General features: G+C 41.2%; 1 protein-coding gene across 1 annotated transcript in view; it reads left to right on the forward strand.

Moving 5' to 3' along the window:
- The window catches only part of NRAP (nebulin related anchoring protein), a 62,521-nt gene that overhangs the window by 15,541 nt on the left and 29,933 nt on the right, over positions 1-17,047 (forward strand). Inside the window, exons 10-20 of the mRNA XM_019485950.2 lie at positions 1,007-1,111; positions 3,611-3,727; positions 5,792-5,896; positions 7,150-7,257; positions 7,981-8,085; positions 9,954-10,052; positions 10,528-10,632; positions 11,684-11,791; positions 12,663-12,764; positions 13,378-13,575; positions 13,823-13,927. Of these exons, the coding sequence (XP_019341495.2) occupies positions 1,007-1,111; positions 3,611-3,727; positions 5,792-5,896; positions 7,150-7,257; positions 7,981-8,085; positions 9,954-10,052; positions 10,528-10,632; positions 11,684-11,791; positions 12,663-12,764; positions 13,378-13,575; positions 13,823-13,927 (1,257 nt within the window). The remainder of the gene's footprint in view (positions 1-1,006; positions 1,112-3,610; positions 3,728-5,791; positions 5,897-7,149; positions 7,258-7,980; positions 8,086-9,953; positions 10,053-10,527; positions 10,633-11,683; positions 11,792-12,662; positions 12,765-13,377; positions 13,576-13,822; positions 13,928-17,047) is intronic.

The raw sequence follows: 17,047 nt of genomic DNA on the forward strand, positions 1-17,047 counted from the left end.
TCCCCGCTGTGGAGGTGTTGATCTGCGCCCCCCTGCCCCAAATGCCCTTTCCCTCCCCTCTCTGCCCACCAAAATAGACTTACCAGTTGGAGGTAGCTTTATCCGGTGTCATCGAGGACTGCTGCCTGTTTAGTCTATGGCCGAATCTCTGAATTGGTGCCGAATCTCCGGATCTGAATTGACTGAATCGAATCAGGACAGTGATTTGAATCACCGAATCGAATCAGTGTCCCTCTGAATCCGAATCCAAAGCAAATACTTGCTGCTTTGCACTGGCCTACTGGTTGGGACACGGGAGTGCTAAAGCATGGGGACTGCCTGCTGCCTAGCCCTGCACTTTAGTACCCTTGTGCCTCAGTTAGCAAACTGCACTGGAGTTTATTTCTTCATCTTAATAGCACATGGAGATACACCTCTAATAACATCGTGTGGCATGTCATGGCACCCTCAAAAGGATCTCAAGGCACCACAGGGTGCTGTTGCACCTTGGTTGAAATCAGTCTGCGAGAACAACAAGAATGACAACGTTAACACAACGAACTTCTTTGCTTGCTTTGTTTTTTCACTTTCATACTACCCGAGTAGCTCTTAATGACAGAGTGACTTCATCCTCAACAGATCCCTGAGGGTTAGGACAGTATTTTTTCACAATTTAAAACATGAGGACTAAAGCCAGTAGAGATGTTATTGAGTCATGCAGGGGCCCTCATCTAGAGCCAGATTTGAATCAGAACTCCTGAGTCCTTCACCATTCTTCCTTTCTTGTCTTTGCAGACAAACATATATTAATGCTACATGGGGACTATAAAATGCTATCACTTGGGCAACATAAATAAAGAGACCATAGAGAAAGTTCATATAATGATGATGAAATGCATATATTTCAATATGAAATGACAGACTTAACAAAGAAATGGAAATAATAAGCCGGACAAACAAGAACAGACTGGGAGGGGGGGTGGTTAGTACAGTCATTAGTAACCCATAGTCCTTGAATTTTCTGCAGGATTATATGGGTGAATATGAAGAGCACAGGGGGAAAGGAAGCTTTCCTGCTATGATCACGCCAGCTTACCAAAATGCCAAGAAAGCAAATGAATTGGCAAGTGATGTAAGTATGAAACTGAAATCATCAATATACTACTGGAATGGTTAAAAAAATAGCAATTTTGTCAACGCAGAAAGCAGAATGCTAGAATTAAATCAGCAGAGTAAACACCGATGGCTTTTCACCATATTGCTGGGGACTAGATCACTCAGAGTAGGGCTCTCCAACTTCCAAGTCCCCAGGGGCCGCACCAGCGGGGACTGCACACCACATGGACTGTGTCAGCGAGCCACAGGCTACCAGGCTGTGCACTGTGCAGATGCTCGTGCCTCCCTGCCCCACACTGCTTTGTGCACTCCCTTGGGCAACCCTCACTGCGGCACTGCGCACCTCCTATTGCTGTACTGCGTGGCTGTGACGTCCCCCATGCCCCACTGCAAAGTGCATCCTTACAGGCACTTCCCCACTGCACTGCTACGCCATGCACCTTCCCCCCACTGCTGCCCCATGCAAGTATGATCCTCCCTCTCCTCCCATGCAGCCCAGTCCTTGCATACAGCCTGGCCTCCCCCTCCTCTCCCTGCACTGCTCTACCCCCTGGGACAAGGGAAGGAAGCAGCCAAAGATGAAAGGGGAGCCGGGAGACTCCAGTTGCTTTTGCAGTTGGAACAATGTGGGCAACTGGTGGCCAGGTGAGAGCCCAGCCTCAACCTAACCCCTCACATTGTACAACCCTGACTCAGAAGTTTAGTACTGCCCACTATAATGAATGCAGCCTATATATCTAAATAGTTTTAGTCATGAGGCTTGCTACAGTATCTTTTGTCAAGAGATGCAATTTCCTTGTTCTGATTTGGGTGCATATGGTATATATTGTACCTTTCCAGCTGAGAGGTCATATTAAGAAAAGGGATTGTAGGGTATGGCACTGCCACATCATATGGACTGCACTCCTTATCTGCAAACCAGTGATTTTTTGAGCAGTTATTTAAAGAATAGGCACAGACTGAGAAGTGGCAGTGTCTGGTTCTTCATCAGCCAAGGATGATCAACCCCAGTTAAAGGGATTGCCTCTAAAAGCGAACATTGTGTCAGTCTACATGTCTCTTCTGTGCTTATTCAGTCTGCTGTTGCTACGAGGGGTGCCTGTTGGCGATAATTTTTGTTTCGTGGACACCTGTCCATTAGGAAATGGACTGATTCCATCAACTCAGACCATTAATTAAACCAGCAGATGTTAAGATCTTTCAGCCAATGCCAGCCTGGACCAGATACAGGCAGTGACTTAGAGGTGACAGGTTTCATGGTGTTCTGTTACTTGGGCCCATGTCTGGGGGAATATAAAAAGCCTGAGATCCTCAGTGGCTGCGATCTATTTTGGTGAAAAATCCAATGATATCCAGTTTAAGTATGAAACAGTTAAGTTCCCTGATTAAAGAGGCCATTTTAATCCATCTTCAAGATGTGAAAAATAAAATGATGTTTCCTAATTTGCAGTTATTTGCAGAGAGGTTGTTGTAGTTCAGGTCAAATGCATTGCAGTATCAGATTGCTTAATTTTGTTTAAAACCTAAGGAGTTGGCTTTAAGAGATTCTGAAAATGAAATCAGAGTGATCATAATATTGCAACACACACCAAACTTTCAAATGTAGGCGTGTTAAATTGCATGGGATAAAGAACGTAAGCAGCAGGGTGTCGGTGTAAATCATTGCTCTGCGGTCCTTTTGAAGTATTTATGTGCAAAAGATAGGCAGTATATAAATAAATTTTCAGCCCCATAAGTGAAATCATGGCCCTATTTAATTAAGTCAGTGGTAAAATTTGCAAATTAAATTGGGGGTGTTGGTTGTAGCTGTGTTGATCTAAGGACATAGGCAGACAAAGTTTTGTCTAATAAAAGATAAAAGACATAGGCAGACAAGGTTTTGTCTAATAAAAGATACAGACCAACTTTATTAGACCAACTAAATAGTTGGGAAAAAATTAGACCAACTTTTATTTAGACCAACTAATAGTTGGGAAAAAAGTTTTTTGAAAGCTTTCGGGTATAAACACCCTTCTTCAGGCAGAGAGAGACTTTATCATCTAAACATCACTTCCTTTCACACGGACCCATGCATCATATTTATCTTAGAAATCCTATAAAAAAGTACCATACATTTAACAAGCTGGTCTCTGTACAAGAAAACTTCATAGGGTTCCCATTTCATCACCTTCCTCCATTTCTTCACTGGTAGGTTAACATGAAACTACAGAAAATTGAATCTGTTAAAAGAATAGTGTAGACACCCCAGCCAGTTGTTCACCAAGTTGCTAGCCAAGCTTGGTTTTGGCTAAATTGTCAAGTGGCTTCATGAGAGCCATGGGATTGTCTGACTTGTAATTTTCTAGGGAGATGATTTTAGGAAGTAATAACCTATCTTTCTACCTTTTTTCATTTTTCTGTTTGCTTTTTAAAGCAAAAAGAAATAGGAAAGGTATTATTATAGCATTAAAGTAACTAGAAAGAGCAGTATTGACAAGATGTCTATATTTTGATTATATTTTCACTTTCTCTTTAGATAAAATACAAGAAGGATCTTTCAAAGATGAAAGGAGCAGCACACTACCATTCCCTTTCGGCCGAAGATAACCTAGTTCTTAAGCGAGCCCAGAATGTTAACAAGCTTGCCAGTGAGGTAAGGGGTCGTGCCGACTTACGGGAAGCAAGACATACCGCATGCAGCGATATCTGTTTCTCTGTGGAAGGGTGGTTCTGGTTTCTCAAGCTAGGAATGTAAAACACTGTGGTCCTTACTGAATAACATGCATGAAAACAGGTCAACGAGTAATTAAAAATGTGGTCGTACCTTCAGGAAAAACATTCATGAACATATCCAGAGGTGAAGTACATTGTCAGCTCTATTGACACCAGTGGATGTAGGCCAAGTTACATCAGATTGAGGACCTCACCAGCACCCATCCACTCAAGTTGCCTTTAAAGTAGAAACATCTTCTGATAAGCCAAAACAGCATTTCTGTTTCCTGAGCCACAGTTTTCACTGAATGTGTTTAATATTTCCCTTTTTAACCAGTTCCTTTCATGAAGATACTCTTGATCCTCCCCTCTTTTTTCTTTAAGGAAAAGCAACCAAGATTATACAGATTATAGGCAGAGGAGAACGAAGAAGGCATATCCTTGTTTCAGATGATGTTCCCCAAAATGTTATTTATTTGGCTAGTTGTTGACTACTGTGTTGATGCTCAGGAGACCTCAGTTTTATATCTGGCTCTGTCACTGACCTGGCTGTCTTCAGGGCAAATCAGTTCATTTCTGTAAGCTTCAGTTCTCTCCTCCCTTCTCTAAAATGGAGATTTGGTGATCTTTACTTTCTTTTGTAGAGCGAGAGCTATACAGACAAAAAGTGCTCTTAGCGCACCGTGTGTTCTTGATTTTATTTTTCTGGGTTGTGAATTGATTTGAAACTGATATTTTTAATCTATGCTCAAATACAAGTTCAGCACTTAGGTGAGCAATTGTTTTTTACAAAAAAATGAAAATGTCTACATTTCATCTGAAGCCCAAATTCCTCTGAGCAATAACACATCTACATCTGAATTTTGCCTGACCATAGGGTCATTCAGTGGGAATTTTTTTGTATACATGTAATAGGATGTAGGCTCGTGTGAATAGGGAACTATTCAATTCAGATTTGGATTCGGCCAATTTGGCGGACAGTGATTCGATTCGGAGATTCGGCCAAATCAGCTTCAGAAGATTTGGCGCTGATTTGGAAAGATTTGGTGATTTGGATCGGCTGCGGAGAGGCAGGCACAACCGGGTGGCTGCAGGTTCTCCCGCGGCTCCAGAGGCTGTGCCTGCCTCTCCCCGGGTGGAGGGAGCTGTGGGAGACGCCCCCATGGCTGCCCTGTCCGGCCCCATTTCCTACCTGGTCCCTAGTCCAGCTGACACAAGGATTCACCCCAGTTCCCAGGTGACTCGAACCAGGGGCTGGGGAAATGTTCAGGTCCTTGAACATTCCTCCAGCTCCTGGTTCAATTCCCCAGCTCCCTGATCTTTCCTCCAGCACTTCCCGGGGGATGTGGGCCCCTAGATGATGCAGCAGGTGATGGCGGCAGTTCTGGGCTATTTCCCCGTCTGGCAGCAGCAGCCTGCTATAACCCCATGTGCAGATCTGGGGGCTGCAGCCCCTGGGAAGAGCTGGAGGAATGACCAGAGAGCTGGGGAAGCCAACTGGGAGCTCCAGGTGACAGGTGGAGCAACCCCAGCTCCCAGACAGTGCACAGTGCCCTGCCGAGCTACCCTGCACCTGCGCCATGGGGTAGCTTCCATGCCTCTTCCCTCCCCCGAACCTCAACAGACTTACCAGCTGGAGGCAGCTGGCAGCTGCCTGTTTAGTCTATGGCTGAATCTCTGAATTGGACAAATCTTTTTCCAAAGTTTTTCCATAATGATTCGGATGCTTCGAATTGATTCAGAGCTTTTACTTGGTCTCCCGATTCAATTCAGATTCAGAGATTTGGTCCTGGAATCGGGCCGAATCTCCTACGAATCGAATCAGCTACCAAAGCTTTGCGCAGCCCTAAAAGGATGGACTCTCAATGTCAATAATGCATGTGCTATCTCATAAGAAAGTTATATCAATGGTTTTGGAAATTTGGCACGACTAATCAGAGCATTCCTTTCATACGGTCATTGAATATTTTGCTGCATCTCACTGTTGTGCATTTTGGTGGCTCAGGTGGAGTATAAGAAGGACCTGGAAAACAGTAAGGGCCACAGTATTAACTACTGTGAGACTCCGCAGTTCAAGAATGTGAGCAAGATCTCAAAATACACCAGTGATGTAAGTTCCCAGAAACTTGCCTATAGTTTGATGAAAGCATAACTTAGTAGTTGCTGGAATGACAATTCATCTGTGTGCACCATATAAGCCAGGCAATTCGAGTAAAAGCTGCACAGTGTGTCTGATTATAAATGTCGTTGTACTCTGTGCACAGTGCTGACCTGATCCAGGACTGGAGCTCTTATGGGTTATGGTAGTAGGAATAAGTAATAGGCAGAGAGGGAGAGGAGACTGAGCGCACTGCATTGTTTATTGTTCAATTTATTTTTCACACTGTGTCATTTATTATATCTATTTCTGGCAGGAAAATATGTGCTGATAATCTCAGCAGCTGCTTTTTGAGATGTCCATTGGAGAGTGAAACATTTTAAAATAATATGTAAAATGAATGCTTGTTAGTATTGGTGGATCCGTGACTCCTTTTAAATCATTTTGAAGTAAAAGGCAGGAGTCGGAGGACGGACAATTAACCCAATGATCAGACCTCCTAGCTGGCTAAGGTCTGATGTAAGACAGAATGGGCACATCTACGTGTCAGACTTAGTGTGCCAGGCACTGCCACCTACAAATATACTGTGCCGCTAATGCAGGCTACCTTCTGAACTGAGGCAGTGTTGCTGCATTCACAAAGCACTGCATTTGTGCTAATTAGCAGTGCTGAGTGTCAGATCTAATTAGCTTGCCCTTAGCCTGTGCAGAAATGGTGATGCTGCTTCATATTCAGGAGGTAAACCAGGCAAAGTGGCACAGCACGCTTGTGTGAGCCACTGCCCACAATAGTAAGTTTGCTGCGTAGGTGTGCTCAGGGTGTGACAAAGAACAAAAACTACTCACAGGTTAAAGTTATTGTTATTTTTATTCAAACAGATTAATTAAAGGTGAAAGTTAAATTGTGGTAGTAGTATTTTCTTTGGTATAGATAACTCTTTCTGTAAGTTTAGTTAAATAATTCTTGATTTCTGAGCTGAATACTTTTCAGCAATAAGGTGAGGGGACACCAAACCTGTGTGATTCTGTATGATACTTTGGGCATACAAGCAATGACATCCTCTGAAAAATGGGACCTTTGGGAAATAATGATTATACATCTTGTTCCTTTTTTCTTTTAAGTAAGCAAAGTTATACAATCCATAACGATGTTTTAAACTAGGGAAACATCCCCGATATCATTTCCATGCACAATATCTACATGACTGCTATAGCACAATAAAATGTAATGCATGTTCTGAGCAAATATTTGCTTTTGTTTGTAGCTTAAATACAAAGAAACCTACCAGAACCAGATGAAGGGTCATTATGAAGGCATTGGCATGGACAGGCGCATGCTACATGCCATGAAGGTTGGCAGCTTGGCAAGCAATGTAAGTCTTTTGTGCTTATACTGTAGTAGGTACTTTGGCAGTGCTCTCTTATGTACATACCTGCTTTTTTTCCCTTTGATTTTACTAGTGTTGATTTGATAGGAAACTTCACATTAAATTATGTATGTAGTATTTAAGATGGATCTGTCAAGAAGAGTGGAAATCTATTAAACCATTCCGCACTATGTCCTTATATTGATCCACCTTGATACCGAATTCACCTTGATACTAGTCTTGAAAGCTACTGAGCTCCTCCAGCTTCACCGATATAAATAGAAGTTGAAGTCGCTTAGATCCTTTAGGGTCAGTCTTGTGTCAGAAACAACCTCCATTTTCAATGAAGACGTTCTGAATCTTGGTTTAATTTGCTGGGTTAGTCAAGAAACTATTTCATTACACACCATTCCTTCGAGTGCATTATTTACAAATCCATAACAAGCTCAAGAACTAAGCGGAAAGATAAAAGAGATATGTCATAGGCAGAAGTTAAGTTAATGTTGCAACTGTTGGCATTGGATTAATTGCAGAGCTGAAAAAGAATCAATTAGTGGCTAAACTATGCAAATAATTTCACTTCTTTTGTCATTGACGGTACTGAACTTACTTTGTTTCCTGTGTTTAATATTAATATTATTGTTTCTCCTCTCCTCCTGACTGATAATTATTCAAACAAATGACAGCTTAAAAAAAAGATTGATTGTTATTGTTTCCCTTCTGTTTCAGATAGCCTATAAATCTGATTACAAACACGATGGCATTGAATACAATTATCCGGCAACGCTAACTCCTTCCTATCAGACAACAATGAAGTTGGTTCCTTTGAAAGATGTAAATAATGTTATGGCTTCTCATCCTGTTGCTTTGCTTGGCTCATCCTCTCCTTGTAGGAGAGCGTGCCAGTGCATAGGGTGTGTCAGGCAATGATTCAATCAGGAGGACAAACAGCTGGTGACTGCAAAATAAAATCAAACAAGCACAGTGGGGGCAGCAAGGCTCAGGTGACTAGCTCTGGGAAACAGGGGAACTGGAAAAGGCTAGAGAAAATGGGAGAATAAATATTCCCATCTGGTTGCGTATGGGAGACTCACCTGCCTCTAGAGCAGGGGTTCCCAAACTTTAGTACTCATATCCCTGGGGATACGCAAGACATCTTGGGGGGGGGAGTGTACAAAACTCTGTGTAATGGCAGGGGAAAATTGTGTAATAGATTTAATATTAATTATAACAATAATTGCATTTAAGGGGTTAAAGTATGCTGGTAGTGGTATACAAGCAGATGGTAAATCTGGAAGGGGGTACACAATAAGAAAAAGTTTGGGACCCTCTGCCTTAGAGTCTGAAATAATTGCAGTGTCAATGAGAGTGACCATTTTGAACTAATACATATTTATCATGACTCCAAAAAGTTTTTGTGCATGACTAGCATGATAGATTCTGTGCTTGATTGAGTTATATACTCCAAAGGAGAATGTGTATGTGACATATGCAATCAAACCTGCCTTTTGCCCAGATCTGTCCAGAAACTAGAGCTCAGTCAAGTGTTTGGGATATAGGTTTGATAGGTTTTTACACAGCTGTCATTCCCAATTCTCAAAGGACCATCAGCAGCAATAAGTACACATAGTTCAGTCAAAAAAAAAGGAATCTCTTAGCTGAAAAGAGGCCCTAGATATCTATAAAGAAAGACTGAATGAACAGTTTTAAGTACATTGATCCGTTTGGCCTGTGAGATAAGTCATGCATGTCTTCTAGTGTGCGTTAGTATGGAAGGAAATAGAAGTGTGCTTACACATGGATATCTGAGATAAAAGGACCCCATTAAGATGGATTCCATAACTGTAACTGCCATTAAAAATATACTCTATGCAAAAAATGTACTTGAAGAATTAGTTTTAAGCAACACATAATTTGCAGTGTTTGCAAAGAGGTGATTAATGACAATGAATATTAATTAAGGACAACAGAGAATAATAATTGTGTCTTCCAGTGTAATGCAGAGGCCCTTGGGAGAACTAGGTTTAAAGGAAAACTTCTCTGTGACATTTTATTTTGCATAATTTGGAGATTTAATATATTTCCTTTTGTAGATTATTATTGCTGCTACTGGATTAGTGTGGTAGGAATTTAGTGAGCTCTAAATCCGGTCAGTGACTGACACTGAAATTATGTTTTTAAGCTTATATATTTTCCCTTCTAGAGAAGCCTACGCAAAACTTTTATGTAAGTTTTTTTTTAGTATAAGTTATTAACTTTAAAAATCAGTACAGGCAAATAGTAATAGAGCTCACTGAATTATAATTTGTTCTGCACAACTTTATGCTGGATGCTGAAGAGAAGCTGCAGCTTCGTTTTTAGAAGATAAAAGGAATTTGGGGAGACAGCTCAAGATATTAATTGTACAAGAATGCTGTTGAGGGAAACTGCATCTCATTAAAAAAATCCACATTTGTAGCAAGGCTCAATTTTGCATTGGAATAAAAGAAAAACCAGGAAACATTATGAGGATTAATAATTGGTTGGATTGAATCTCAGTGGCATCTCCAAGCTTTAGGAGTTGTTCTGCAATGTGATTTATTATAGTTTAAGTTGTAGCTTTCAATTTATTATAGTTTTAGGTTGTAGTTTGAACCTATTAGCAAAACCAGCTGTTCTTCTCAGGTGCTGTCTGAGTATTTCCTCCTTTCTTTGTTTCTTAGGTAAACTACAGACAAAGCATAGACAAGCTGAAGTACAGCTCTGTTTCCAGCACTCCACAAATGGCTCAAGCCAAAATAAATGCACAGCAGCTCAGTAACGTAAGTCCTAGACCCACTGATATTAGTATAAGTAGGGACCTACCAAAATCGCAGTGGAAATGTGCTGCTCGGACGCTCCTTTCATATTTCTCTTTTCCGTACCTGCCCCTCCCACCTGATTGGCTGGGAGGTAGAAAGCATAGTTTTAAATATGCTGTGGTTTTTGCCTCCCAGCAAATCAGCAGCAAGCGGCAGCACATATAAGTATATTAATGAGCTTTTCGTTGATTATAGTTGATAATTACGCTTGTCACTAAAATGAGTAACAGAGTTGGAATGATATCACTTTGAAAACCCTTGACGGCCGCCAGTGCAGATCCATAGGCTTTTTCTTTCTTATAAACTTACAGCCTACGCTCTTCGGTCCTATTGGGCTGCTTAATGTATTAAAACAAACCACAATCATTTGAAGTTAAATGGCATTATACGTGGCCGATTGAAACTAACGGTAGATTTTCTTTCAACATCTATTTAGCTGAATTACAGAGCCCAGTATGAGAAGACCAAAACACATTACACTCTACCACAAGACGTACCTCAGTTAATCAAGGCAAAAGCCAATGCTGAACTATATAGCGAGGTAAGAAAGTGACTTGCAAATATAGATACACGTGCTATCACAGAAATGAGTAATAATGAACAGAAAGTAGCTCAGATGGCTCAGGAAGCATTCGACATATCTGTTGTGCCATTTTTCAACAATATGAGGTTGATCCCGCAATAAATAGGGATAAAATGTGAAGCAGGACCTAGCTGGGAGAATTGTTCTGAGATCTTTCAAAATGACTTGAAATTCTGTAGGAGGCAGATGCGCATATGAAAAAAGATTGCCCATCCAATTATCACTCACTGTATTTATCACTTGCAGGACAGTATTTGCACAAAGAGCGACTATTTAGGTCTTGATGGAAACCCATTGAAGTCAACAGAAAGACTCAGATTGACTTTAGTGTGTTTTGGACCAAACTCACTATTGCTAAATGTCATGATTTATCACACCATGGGTGTTTTACTTAAATCTCTAGGGATTGGTCTGTGTCAGCTTTGACCTAGAGAAAGCACATCTGGGCAGAAACTTCTCAAGACAGTATTGCCAACCACAAGGAGCCAATTCATGAGACTGGCCTCAAAACCATGACATTTTGAGCAAATAATATTTTTAGCTGTCCTACAGTTTTTGAGTCCTGAGGGAACAGAAGGGTCACATGAGAGTCACACGAGGAAACATGAGGGTCATTGTCAATTTATTTTCACAATTCTGAGGGCATAAAACTTCTTTTGCTTTATAAACCAGAGGCGACAATCTTATCTTTAATAAATTTGGCACCTAACTCCATTGACTTTCAGTGAAGTTAGGCATCTAATGCCATTGGGTATCTTGGTTCCTTAAAACTGACACATTATTCTACATGCTTCGGGTATACATAGGGAATCACAGGCTCTACACATGCACATCTGCCCTTTTCCATGATTTAAACTGATCATGCAATACAACACAAGAGATTTTCTTTTATAGGTAACTAAGTATAATGTATTTTTTTTTTATTCCTTGCTGTTTTCCATGTTTGCATAAAGTGCTGTGTAAGGATATGTAAGTTGGGTGCTATGCCGTTTTATTATTTCCCCTTTAGGTTAAGTACAAAGAAGGTTGGGAGAAGAGCAAGGGCCATGGATTTGAAATGAAACTGGACTCCATGCCTTTACTTGCTGCCAAAGCCTCAAGAGATCTTGCCAGTGATGTAGGTTATTTTTAAAATTATACTTCATTGAGAAAGAATTATTCCTAATAGAAAATGGATTAAGAATTAGTCCTAGTAAAAATATTGTACCCCATCTCATTTATCAGTCCTGAATGTTACTGTTATGTCTTCAGCCTTCTAAAAGGCTCATGAAAATTATGAACCAATTGTAAGACTCATTTTTATGCGACCGACTCCCCGAAAAAGGCCTTTTTCCTGCATGCAGAGGGCCAAAGTAACTTCTGAATATTCCTTAGTCAAATCTAGTTGAATCTGCCTTCAGTAAAATTAAACACTTCAGCCCTTTCTCTACACTTTCAGCAAAGCACACTTCTTTGACTTGCCTTCTTTAGCATGAATGCAGAGTAGTGTGTAATTTTTTAAGAAAGACACCAGAAAGAGATACTGTCAAGTGACAGATTTTAGTCACATTGCTTCACGCATTACTGGAAGGTGCTTGGTTATTACACCAATGAGCACAATATACGAATGCTCAGAACCGAACAGGCCAAAAGTTACTTACGTCAGCGGGGAAAAAGAGCTGAGCCGACCCTAAAGTCCACGCTCATGTTGTACTTAGTGCTGCACTAACAGTTTGCTTCCCAGATCCTGAGTAACAAACTCAGGAATTAGCTCAATAAAATTAAAAAAATAGAAAAGAATGAACAGTTTCGATGTGGGAAAGATGTAAGATTGATCAAATGATCCAAGCTAGGAAAGGCTGAGTTTTTTTAATAATAACAATAAAAAATGCAGGTAAAGGGCGTGCAACATGCCCCCTGCTTTTTGAACACCCAAATGGCCAAGAAACAAACACGGCATATTTCTGCGGTAAAGAGAAACTTATAGTATGCTGTTTTCCTTTTTAAAGATTAAATACAAAGAAGAATATGAAAAAACAAAAGGCAAAGCAATTGGAACCAAAGATTCAAGACTTCTCCACTCTCTGCAGGTGTCTAAGATGAGTAGTGAGGTAAATTATTTATTTCTCTTCCTTAAAACGTGTTTTTCATAATTATAAATCTCTTTCAGCAATGCCACTTTTCTTCCCCCATCCTTTTAGTGTCTCTTTCATAATCACTCCTGGGGTGTTATTGGGTAAAACTGGTTTCCTTTCTCAAACTCCTTATCTACAAGGTACACACGCTACTTATATTTTGTTCAGATGCTGCTCCCTAACCCTGGGTTGATAGCATTGATCTTACTATGGGAGGTGAAAAATGACATTGCACCTTTTTTTAGCATTATGATATAAAGCTTACAAACAGCTATAAAATAAGCAAGTACAGTGAAGGGACCTGCAATGTGTTACGCATCCAGGGAAGAAGCTGCCATGGGAACCCCACAAATTCAGGTCAACAGTTTGGATCCGCTTTGAGGTCCTTCTTGTATCTCAACCCTGCATATGCTTACCTCATCTGCAGTGGGACAGGCAAATTTATCCACTTTAAAACCAATGCAGGAGTACTTAAATTTGCAGCATACTGCAGGTATACACTGGTATCAAACCATTTACTTTTAAACCACTATGTTCTCCCTTGTCTTTCTTCAAGTAAGGATGACATATTTTTTTCTTTGTATCCTAGGTTGCTTACAAAAAAGATTTCGAGGAGAGTAAGGCCCACTTCCACTTGCCCATGGACATGGTAAACATAAAGCATGCTAAGGCGGCTCAGGCCTTGGCCAGTGACCTTGACTATAGGAGAAAACTCCACGAGTATACAGTGGTTCCAGAAGACATGAAGACAACATGGGCCAAGAAGGCATATGGGCTTCAGAGTGATGTAAGATCACACAAACCTCTTGTGAATGTTGCTGTGGGTGCAGAGTAATAGAGTTACCAGAATATAAAACAGATGGTTACTAGGATATTCATGATTTAATTATATTTACTTAACACTTATGTATCCTTTTATATCTTCAAAGTGTCTCTTGATGTATTTAAACTGGCAAGCATGCACACTTTCAAGTGACAGCACTGTATCTGTGTCCTCGTCTTTTTTGCTAATAAACATCTTTTTTCCCTTGCAGCTTCAGTACAAGGCTGATCTGACGTGGATGAAAGGAGTTGGGTGGATAACAGAAGGGAGTCTCAATATCGAGCAAGCCAAAAAGGCCGGAGATCTTGTTAGCGAGGTAAGCAACACACTCGGCTTTTGGGCTGAGGTTCTTGGAAGGCAGAAGTCTAGTTGGCCAGCTGTGTACACTACTGTATACTACACTACACTACTGTATACTACACTGCACTCCAGCTGTGTACACTACTGTATACTACACTACACTACTGTATACTACACTGCACTCCAGCTGTGTACACTACTATATACTACACTACACTACTGTATACTACACTGCACTCCAGCTGTGTACACTACTATATACTACACTACACTACTGTATACTACACTACAGTACTGTATGTGGAGAAGGCAACAAAATCTCAGGCATACTGGAAATCTGTGAAATGAGAGGGCTGATTGGATGCTGCTGTAGGCAATATGGGAAGTGCTGTGTTGGAACTGGGGATGCTACTGTTTGCCTATTGCACAAGTATACATTTCTCCCATTGAATTGGCTTTAGTGTTGCAGGGCTGTCATGGCAGGTTTTTGGGTAGTAAGAAATAGGTAGGTGTCTGAAGTCAAGCAGAAGGTGGGTGAGATTTGTACCTCATAGACTAACCCAGTTAGAAATACATATGGCATAAGCTTTCATGATTTGGAGCTCATTTAATCTAATGCTATATATATTTCTAATTTGGTTATCCTATAAGGTGCAAATCTACCTTGCCTTCTGCTAGTTTTCTGGGTAAGCATAATGGTTCCCTCTCCCTCTTCTCCTTCTATCTGTCCCATTGGCCAAGAAGCACTGAAAAGGAATGGGATTTTCCATTTTCCAAAACTTCCTTGCCAGCTCAAGGCTCAGTTTTCTAGGAATTTTTGCTGGCCGTGTCAGCTCGTACTGCTGTCCTAGTCTTTTTTTCCTATTAATTCAGGACCTGGCACTGCCAGGAAGGACACTTCATCAAGCTCCTAACTAGAGTCTAGTTGCATCATTTGGGCAGAAAGCAGGAAGATAGCAGAAGTCTGACTAGGTAGATAAAAGCCCACTTAGTGCAGGAATAAGTAAAAGGAGACTGTTAGCTACCGGAGATCATACATTGCTGCTGTGGTCTCTGACATTCGCTCACTACTCTGCAAAAGTAAAAATACATCTTAGAAACAAAAGAGGGAGCAGCAACACTTAGATCCAGTTTCTTGCTGAAGACAGACTGACATTTGCTCTTGTTGTTTGCCCTATGGATATAGCTCTGCCACAAATATTTAATCCATAATGATCTCCTCTTTATCTGAGTGCAGTGTAAAACCTAATGTTGGCGGCTACTACCTTCCCAAGCTCCTGCAATAAACCAGCATTTATTATTTCAGACGTTTCTATTTCCAGCCAGAAGTTGGCATTTTGTCATTTATTTGCAGAATGTTGTTACATTGTATTGCATAAAATGTGACAAAAACAAACTCTTTTTAATCTGCCTCTCACCTCCAAACTTCTGGTATAAAGCCGTGAGCACTTCTTTGAAGTGTTGCATGCTTTTTTAACTTTTGTTCCATGCAAAACTAAAGAAGTCACAGTGTGAACTGATCTGTTCACCTATCAGTTCAAATAGTGGCTTTCCTTTCTGAATTGAAACGTAGTGGAAAAACAGATTGATTGCTGAATCGTTAGAATAATAACAAGTAAACTAAGTACACAAGAAGAGTTTTCCTGGTGTCCCAATCAGACTCTTGTCCTGAACTAGTCAGGATTTATTATACTCTCTCAAAGGCAGACTGAAATATCTTGCTTTCTCTGAAAGGCAGAACACATGAAGTTCAATCATTGAGATTAAGGGCATGGATGGATGACATGTTTATGCCTGAATAGTCAGCTTTACAGCAGTGTGAAAAAGTGCAGTCCCATAAACTGGGATAACTTTGCCTAAACGATTAGATAATTATCCAGAAAGCAGGGCCCAGCAACTTTTTGGTGGTGGCCTGGAAGGACCCAGCTTGGGCAGGGGGTGAGCCAGTGCTGGGACCCAGCTGCTGTAGTTTCTCCCGGGGCTGCTGCTTCTCTTTCCTGCACACCTGTGGTGCAACATGGGCAAAGTACCCAGCTACCATCCTGCACAGTGCTTCCAAAGCCCCATGTTGCTGATCATCCCCAAAGCTCCCCATCACCCAACACTGCCAGAGCCCCCACTTCCTGGGCCAGATCCAGCCCACAGGTTGTAGGTTGCCAACTCCTGCCTGAAAGAATCAGGTATAAAATTTCATGATTTAGGTTTCATCTCTCAGGGTCCATCCTGGGCAACCATTTGCTAAAGGCAAACAGGTTGCCACTTGTTTCTCTCCCTTCTAGTGGCGAGGAACAATATAAATAGCAGAATCTGCTTGAGCTACCTTGGGATGGCTGCCCATTTTTTCCCATTCCCTATTGCAGCATAATTCACATTGGTATATAATGCTGTAGGGCGGTTTCTGTCCATGCCCCAATATAGAATACATCTGATTCATTGAAGTCAGTGAGAGTCCTTGATATCAGTAGGCTTAGGGTCAAGCACTGGATGACTGGGCAGTCTATCCACGTATGGTTGAACTTTCAGGTCTTTGTGCAAAAGGGCTACCTTTGGGGTTATCAGTGTGAGGGGGGAGGTAGAATTGGATGGTCCTTTTCATATGCAAGACTGGAGTAGGGGTGTGGGATGCCTACAGCCCAGCTTTTGTGGGAGTGGCTATGTAACGTATTTCATTGGTACTGGAGAAAAATCCAAGGCAATGCCTGAATGTTCATAGCATTCAAAACAGCAGAGAGAAATGTTTGTAACAAGAGATGTCTGTCCTGGTTTGAGATCTTCGACAGACCAACAGCACAATATTATCAAGCCACAGTCTAGTAAACAGTAATATAAACAGCATAGATACGTTTGAAAGGGCTTGTAAAATAAGTTTGGACTCAGCAGCTCAGGGGATTGGTATTACCAGAAAGAGTTTTTAACTATTCAGTCATTTGTTCAAATCCAGTCCAGGTAGTGAAGTTGGTCATTGGTGTATGCCTGAAATCTAGGCCCAGCAATGTATATACTCAGCATATCTAGCTCCAGTTCCTATCCGTGTTTGTAGTCTCAGCAGAGGTTGATTTGGGATCCAAAGTGCATTACTGTCATCACCAGCAGTGATTCTTCCAGCCTTGTTTCAGAGGGGCAGTGGGGATAGGAT

The sequence above is a fragment of the Alligator mississippiensis genome, chromosome 6, assembly GCF_030867095.1.
Source record: "Alligator mississippiensis isolate rAllMis1 chromosome 6, rAllMis1, whole genome shotgun sequence".
Lineage (NCBI taxonomy): Eukaryota > Metazoa > Chordata > Crocodylia > Alligatoridae > Alligator > Alligator mississippiensis.